General features: G+C 43.4%; 1 protein-coding gene across 1 annotated transcript in view; it reads left to right on the top strand.

Moving 5' to 3' along the window:
• LOC118330340 (unconventional myosin-IXAa-like) overlaps positions 1-3,311 on the top strand; it is a 127,874-nt gene extending 124,563 nt beyond the window's left edge. Inside the window, exons 43-44 of the mRNA XM_035664832.1 lie at positions 1,098-1,344; positions 3,235-3,311. Coding sequence (XP_035520725.1) covers positions 1,098-1,344; positions 3,235-3,311 — 324 coding nt within the window. The remainder of the gene's footprint in view (positions 1-1,097; positions 1,345-3,234) is intronic.
• Positions 3,312-8,828: the final 5,517 nt, after the last annotated feature.

Raw genomic sequence — 8,828 nt, 5'->3', positions numbered from 1 at the left:
CCGCTTCCTTAACCCTAATCTGTCTTCCCTCCTTCCTCCCCCCCCCCCTCCTTCTTCCGAAACCTGTACTAATTGCTGTTAGGTTTGATGAGCGAGTGGGTCCCCGCCACTGCCACCCCGTCTGTTTGCCCCTGCGTGCCTCCATTGCCGCCCGCCACCGGTCCTGGGTCGGCTGTCGTCGTCTGATTTGCTCGTCCGCCATTGTCTGTTATATGTACCTCCAGTCATAGTACTCGTCAGCGTCTGTCTGTAAGCGTAGTTCACTTTCAAAAGAGAAAAGCTGTCTGGACCCTGGTGTGTTGTCTGGTGGAGTTACTGCTACACAGCTGGGTTGAATGAGTTAGACTCACCTTTTTCAGTGCACTGGCGTAATGTATGTAGCTGTGTTGTTTTGTGTTAAGGGTTATATTGTCAGAATTTCCAACTGGCGGTTTGATTGCTTTGCTTCTGCGCAAGTCTCTGTGGAAAGGCAAACCAAGCTTACGAACTGGCATCCCATGCTGCGGTTAGAAAGGCCGCACTATTGGGTTAGCGACACATTCCTGTGGGACAAATGAAAGCTATTCATGTCTGACTAAAATTAGTGAAATTGACCCTGCATATTTTTTTTTACAGTTTCCAAGGAAGTCCAGTGTACCCCCTGCGTCACTGTATTTTTGTTTTGTTAAGCTTCCTGTTTGTGGTGGCACCACTGACTGGCTCTTTGCTTTTTGTTTCTGCTTCACAAACTTTATTGACATGCAAGCCTAACACATTGCTAAACTTTAAGGTTAAGCCCAAGTGTGGTTTGTGTTTGGTGTGTGAGTGTGTGTGTGGCATTATGTGTTGCGTGTGTTTGTTGTTGAGCACGCAGGCCCTGTAGTCTCAGCAGGGTGGTGTTGTGAGTGTCGTATGTGGTCAAAACATGCAGCTGTGTCTATATCGGGTCTGCTGTTGTGCCAACCTCACTGTCGCTTTCAACAAAACTAAATCAGATGATTATTGATCGGTCAGACTCCACCACACACTCCTCTCCCTGTGATTTGTGTGGTGGACTTGCAGAGCAAGGTCGGGTTCGGCAGTTTTGCAGCACCAAACGGCCGCTCACCTCCTCTCAGCCCCAAGGGTGCCCCCTGTGGTGGATGGAGGAAGGTGGCAGGAGGAAGGAGAAGGAGGGCGGTGGTGTAGGAGGAGGGGAGGAGGAGGAGGAGGAGGGCGTTGGTGGAGGAGATTTTGGAGAGGATGCAGCTGACAATGGGCTGAACGAGCGCAGCAGTTGGCGGCCAGCAAGGGAGCGATCCCTCATCCGGCAGATCGAGTGGTCTGCAGAAGAGAAGTATGACGTTCTCTCAGATGACATTGGAAGTGTTTTGGTTGTGTGGGTGGTTGTTGGTGTTGTTGTTTGTTTTTTTTTGTACGTGCTTGGTTTCGGCACTTCTTGTGGGTGTTTCTGTGTTCCGGCCGCGTTCGTCCTTGCGTTCTGTGTTTGTTTTTCTTGCTTCTGTGGTGTGCCTGTGTGGTGGGGCTGCTCTTGTTCTCGCGTTGCCGGCCTTCCTGGTCGTTTGCGTGTGTGGTGTTGTGGGGGGTGTGGTTGTGCGCGGGGGGGCTGCGTGGTGTGTCTTGGCGGCCGTGGTCTATCGGCTCGGCCGGCGGGCTCTCGGTTTTGGTGCTCGCCGGGCGGGCCCCTCGCCCTCGTGGTGTGTGTGGTGTGTGGTGTGTGTGGTTGTGTTGTGTGGTGTGTGTGTGGTGTGTGTGTGTGTGTTGGTCTTCCCTGGTGTGTTGGTTGCTTGTCGCTCTGGCTCGTTCCTCTTCTGGCTGTTCTTGTCGTCTTTTTCCGGTGTTTGTATGCTGCCGTCTTTCTGTCGTTCTGTGTGTGCTGCTGTTGTCCGCCGCTGCGTTGGCTGCGCCCGCTGCGCCGCGGCGAGTGGGTGTTGTGTTCTTTGGGGGTGTTGTCTCGGGTCGCGATGCTGCGTGGCGTGCCGGTCCATGGCTCCCGGGGTTGTCTGGTGCGTTGAGGTTGCTGCGTGCCGTTACGGCTTTCCTGTGCTTTTTGGATTTGATGTTGCTGTCTGGCCCTGTTGCCGCGCCTCTCTGGCATGTGACTTGGGCGTCGGTTGTTGGCCGGTCTGTACCCAGGTCTCTCGTCTTGTCTGGTGTGTGTACGCTCTGTTCTTGTTGTCTCTGTGTGGTGCGTGTCCTGTGTGTCGCACTCTCTGCCCTGCTCTTCCTCCGGGCGCCGTGTTCGTCGCGAGTCGGTGACGGCGGCGGGCGCCGCGACGCTCGAACTGCAGGTGTGCCCCTACCCCTTTCGCTCCGGCCGCTTCCTGCCCTTGTCTGGCCCTCCCCGGCCCTCACTGTGGTGGTGCCGCGGCGCGCGCGCGCCCCGCGCGTGTATATAAGTAGGTATAAATGATGGTTGTATTGTCAATTTATAGAAGCATCAGCGACTGAGGTGTGTTAGAGGTACAACACAAACACGGTATTTAGGAAGTTTAAACAACGAGGAGACCACTGTGTGTGTTATTGTATGAGTGATTGACGATATGGATTGTGTATAAGTGTCGCTCTGGATGGTGTGTGTATCTCGATTGTGTCTGTGGATGTTCATTTATCAGGGCGGGCACATGGAAAATTAAAGGTTGAATGTTGGTTGTGTGGACACATTGTTGCATCTAATTGATCTCCCTTGGTGGTTGTTGCACGGTCGCCGCTCTGCTGTGCGATGGTGTTACAGTGACGATATGGATGGGGGTGGAGTACGTATTAGTTCGGTCGGGTGCCCCGGCCCCCTCGTGCTCCACTACTCATCTGCTCACCGCAGGCGGCCATTTATTTGTGACGTGTTCAGCTTCTGGTGTTGGTATCTTTGGCGTGGACTGTGTATATTGAGATGTATGAGTGTGTCCTCATGTGAAAACCAGTAACCGTATCGTATGGAGATGTGTGTTGCGGTAATTAAGACGTGTTGTGTATATTCGAGTAATCGCTTGATAATACCTAGGTGATTGTTCACTAGCATAAATTAAAATAATGGCGGGTGGTAATTCGCTCTCACGGCTCGACGTCGGTCCGGGCCCGCGGGGCCCCCCGGGCGATTAGGTGGCGGCAGGCCGAGGGTTATTAGGGTAATTGGCATTGTTGGTCAGGGGCCAGAAGGGTATTTGATCTCACCACCCGGACTTCCAAGGACAATACGACAGGCGGCGTCTAATGATCATTAATGGATGACTCTTGGCTGTGTTCATGCTGTCTCAGTGCAGGTCCGCATGACAGGTGTGGGTAGCATGCCGGGGGATGGCCCCGATCAGGAGGACTGCAAGAGAAGTAACTGACCCTTCCTGGTCTGTCTCGTGCGCGGCTGTCTGCGGCCTGTATTTATCGCTAGTGTTTGGGTAATAACGCCTGTTGCTTTTTTCTTCTGCTTATTGGATGATGTGTCCCCAGTTAGAGGACACTGATGTGTCTGCTGGCCTGCACATGTAGCCGGCATCTACTCCTCCCACCTTCAGTGGGGATTGGTCCAGGTTTTGAAGATCAACTTGTAACCTACAAATTAGGTGCAGCTGTGTAGGCTCAGTGCCTGTTTGTCGCCTCTTTTTACTTTAGTAGCTCGATTTAATAAGGGTTACTTGGGGTATCTTTTTGAGGTTCTTATTTGTTTTGTTTATTCACGTTCATATGCGTCAGGCTAGTGATTAGTTGTGATTACTGGGCATTTAACAGAGAGTGGCAGTATACCCTGAGAAAGGAAGTACAGTTTCCAGTGCATGATTCACAGTGTAGCAGTGTCGATGCGATTCAGTACATTCCGCTTATGCAGTAGTCTGTGTACCATAAGGGCCTCATGTAGCTGGGGTACCGCGCGGCATTCACTATGACTGATCTACAGGCTTGGAAGTCTCGGAGTTATCTGAGTACGTGGTAGCTTAGTTGATCTGGCTGTCCTACCAAGGAGGCTCGTGTCTGGGTCATACGTTGTTTGTCAATTGTCTATCGCCAGTGTTACAGGTATCTGCCTTTTTCCTGCACCTTTGTTTTTCTACTTCTTGTTATTTCTTCCAGAACATTCAGTTCGTTATATACTATTCAAATGGACTCGATACATTTTCAGGTTATATTATTAATATTCATTAATATTAATTATTATACACTCGCGCTCAACTGTGTATGCTCATATATATTATTATCATTTATTATGCACATTGTCTTGATAGTTTTTTGTTGGAACCAATGATTGTTATTCTGAAAGGTTTGTTTGGTCTCTGACATTATAAGCCTTTATTTCTACCGTGTCTGTGGTGTGGGTGTGTGAACTTAAGTAGCTTGTGTGTGTGTTGTGCATGTTTACAATGAATGAATGTTGAGCACTCTGCACTGGATTAATCCGTATGTCACATGGTTTACGTTTCTCTATCACTTTTCTTAATATCCTCTCTGGTTAAAGGTGATAAAGAGTTTCTGGCACATCAAGTGTACGCTAAATACTAACTTATTAGGAATGGTTTTCTATTGTTGGTTGTAGGGGAAAGTCCTTTGCACTCGCCCGCATCTAAACGTCCACGTTTAGTCACTACTACCATCGAATTTATTCTTGATCTTCTCTTTCTCTGTTATCCAATGCGGCTCTTCGTGACTCCTTTATCCCCGGGTCTTGGGCTGTAAGGTGCTTGTTCTCTGCCTGTTAACTCAGACAAAAATAATGAGTATTATCTCGACCGTCCATGTGTTTTCATTATGCCTACTCTTTCTGCTCTCTGTCACATTATCAATATTCCAAGCAGTCAGTGTACTATTCCGTTTTTTTAGGCCTCTTGAGTAGCTTACCGCAATGTGTCTCTCATCTTAGCTCATATCCTTCCTTGCTTGCTGCGGTTTGGTGACAGATCTTCTGGGCAAACATTGTCCGATCCACCAACAATCAGGTGTTATCAATGTTTCTTGAAGCTGGAAGTTGTTAATGAACTGCTGTCTCAGTTTTTAAATGCAGGTGTGGAGCTTGCGTCGTGGTGTTCTTTTTACACTCTTTGTAGACTTGTTTTTTATAAAAAATCTGTTTTTGGAGGTGAGGTGAAGGACAAAATTGGTTCCAGGTAATATTCTTGGAAGTTATCGAATATTTGATAGGGGTAATTGTTCTTTGTACATGTCCAGGTTATGTTACATATGGCTTTGGGCCAAAAAAATAAAATTTTTAAGGGTGAATGTATGTTCCTGGATTTGCTGCTCTGCTTCTCTGGTTGTTTTTGCTTTTTTTACGACAGTGTTGTTACTTTTGTTATGATTATGCTTTTTGGGGTGTACTTGGTTAAATGAATTGTTATAAGTGTTTAAAGATTTCTTCTATCATTCCTGATATCGACTCGGTTCATTTCTCTTTATCATGGGCCTTTTAGCGGCCCTCTCTCGGTTCTGTCAATGTTTGTGCGTCAGCTCGAAAAAGAAACGCGTGTCTTATTTGTCTCACCCCTCTGGACACGGTTACCCTGGCGTAATAAGGTGCATTTGTGTTATGAATTACGTTTTTTTTTAATGATACAAACATGCGTTATGGTTGTAGAAAAGAAGACTTTATGGGGATAATTAGGTTGCTTTATTAAAAAGCTATAAACTGTCAGTATCAAAACACAAATGAGGTTGACTATATTTTATAACCCTAGGCAGAAGTCAAGAGAAATATATGTGTATGTACTTGATGTACTCATTTTTTTTCTCACTATATAATTTTTGTTCTTTTCCTTTCTTGGAAGTTATTGACGAGCTTAAGATCAGAACAGCAAAGCCACAGGTTGACCTGAACCGATTCCGCTGCGCTAGAAGACGCAGGTGCCGCCCACATTTATTCACATTATTGTTCTGTTGGGACAATGGCAGTCTTAAACATTTTGTGTGTCTTATCTAAATATACCAGTATTAGCGAAATCACCTTATTGATTTTTATCTGTAAAACTGAAGTTATGGTTGACAGTTTACTGTTATTATATATGATATTTTATTTTTAGTGTATTGATATATTTACCTTTATAATTTTATGTGTATATATACATCTGAGTTACTTATTGCGCAGCTGTTATTCAAGTATATTTTTTTTAATATATACCATGCCAAGGTTTGTTAGTTTGATTTTTATTTTGAGGTACCTCATCAACTATTCATATCCTTTGATCAGCGGATGTTATTAGGTATATGACTAGTTGATATTACGGCTGCTTTAGGTAGCGGCTATAGTCGTTTTACTATGTACTCACCGCTATGATTAATAATTGATATAACTATACTATTATATACTAGATAACTGATAAAATATGATTTATTGTTTATATGATACGTTATCATATATGTCGTTTTATTTTCTCTGTATCTGTATTATATGTGTATATATGTATATTATAGTATAATTATGTTATATGTGTTAAAGAAATATATATTTTTTTATGTGTGTGTGGGTGTGTGTGTGTGTGTGTGTTATAACTTACCGGTATTATATACTAATATAATAGATATATATATATAGTTTATCATTTCAGGGAGGCTAGTAAAAATATTAAAATCACTAATTGACATAAATATATACAAACAGTATGATTAATGGAGCTAACTATCATGAGTATAGACATAATAAATACCTAATAGCATTATAAAATATAATATAGAAGATACATATACATATACATCATACAATCAAATATATGTATATTAATATATATTACTATAATACGTACTATTATATAACTATAATTATAGACTACTACTAACTATACTACCCTATATATATATATTTGTATTATTACGAATAATACTATATACTACTATATTATATACACATATATATAAGATATACCGCCTATTATTACTACTATATATATGAGAATGTTACACGTAAGCTCTGTTACAAGAAAACATCCACAGGGGTTGACTTTCACGCTGTTATATGAAAAGGAATACAAATGTGTGATGTTGTCCCGAAGAGAAACACTGAATGTTGTCATGAAATGTGGGGGCACCCTGGGTCCTTGCTGGCCAGCAATCCCGCGGGTCCGGTCCAACCCTGTTGGCCTTGCTGTTATCTTCAGTGTCAGTATCCCACATAAACGGTAAAAAGGGCCCCCAACAAGCAGTTATATATATAAAAAAATGTGGTGATCAAGCCGCGGAGTAGCCAATCACATTTTTCTCTGGGATTCTGCTTGGGTGAAAATATTGTCAACTCATTTGCTGTCTTGATGCAGTTTTGCCTTTTTTAATAGCAGAATGAATTTCCCCCATAGTCTTTTTTCTTACAACCATAGACTGTTTGTAATTCATTAAAAAAAGAAATCTAACCACAAAGCTTGCACTCGTATACGTAACCGTGTCGCAGAGTGGTGCAGGACAAAAGACACGTTTTCTTTTTTTCGCTTGTGTAGCACGGAACGGCATGACCAGAGACGAGAGTTGGGCCTGCTAAATGTTGCCATGTTAATAGTAGATTAATGAACCCGTAACAGGATCAATATATTTTTAGTAACACTTTTATAAACAGATCTTTTAAACCTATGTACACCCCCAAAAGCATGATCATAGAATAGTAATACCTGTGTTAAAAGAGGAACAAAAACAACCATGAGAAAGCCAGAGCATGCCTTCCAGTGACAGGGTACATCACTTTTTAAAATTTTTTTTTTTTTTTTTTGGCCAAGATCTGCCATATTGCCAGAGATGCTGCCTGGACATGTACAGGTATGCATCCCATCAAATATCATCTTCAAGTTTTTTGACCTTGGAATCCCTCCACTCTCGCTCACTCATCTCACCTCACCTCCCAGAAACAGTTTTTTTTTAAAACAGGTTACAAGTTTATATGTTGTAAAAAGAACCACACTGCAAAGTCTCCACACCTGCATTAAAATGAGATCCAGCAGTCTTAGATGGAGACTTCCGCTTCAGGAAAAGTTGATTACACTGATTGTGTTTGTTGAGATCGGGCAATGGGTTGCCCAGAAGTATCTGTTTCACAGACGCAGCAGCACAGGAAGGTATTTGCAGCTTTCAAGTATGAGCTGCATTGCTGTTAGCTACTCAGTAGGCCTAAAAAACGGAAATATTACCTGCTTGTTTGCATTACTGTATGGGACAGGAGACGAAAGAGAGGAGCATATGAGAAAACCATGGCGGTCTGAGTTATTTGCTAATTGTTTTTGTTGGTAAAACAGGCGAGTAACATGCTACTTTTCAAGCCAGAACCGGGAGATAAGAGGATGGAAGAGCCGTATTTGGTAAAGGAAGAAGAAGTACTTTAGAAGGTTTCTGGATGGTCAAGAGGAATGGGTGGACGGTTTTGAGAGTGCGGGCGAGTAGACTTTCCCCACAACTCGGACTAATGAAACTTTCGTATATGAGTTACTTTTAGTGTCACGTGATGGTGCTAGATACTTTTATCACTTTACCAAAGAGGGACCATAGAAACTGTGTGAGAGAAGGAAGTACACACAACATGTGGGAGTTAATCCAGTGGCAGGATTGTACATTTCATTCATTCAACGACATGCACAACACTAACACAGCCGCACAGCCAACACACACGACAGGAAAATCGTTTTATGGTGGAACAAAAAACAAACCTTTGAACACAATATTGTCCACAAAGAAGCATATAAGACAGCAATAATATATATATACACACATACCATGATATAATATACTATAGTACTATAATTAAAATTCAAGTCTGATGTCACGTTAATACGACATGTGTTTCTGGATAAAACAGAAGGATGAAAAGCCAAGTTTTGCAGGGAAGGCAGTTACAGTCACTTATGGCTGATTTTACATTTGACAAGTAAACGTGACACCAGACACGTAGCTCTGTGAGC

The sequence above is a fragment of the Morone saxatilis genome, unplaced genomic scaffold, assembly GCF_004916995.1.
Source record: "Morone saxatilis isolate NCDOM2014 unplaced genomic scaffold, NCSU_SB_2.0 Contig2, whole genome shotgun sequence".
Classification (NCBI taxonomy): Eukaryota; Metazoa; Chordata; class Actinopteri; family Moronidae; genus Morone; species Morone saxatilis.
The sequence above is the reverse complement of the archived record's forward strand: the minus strand, read 5'-3'. Positions and strand labels throughout refer to the sequence as shown.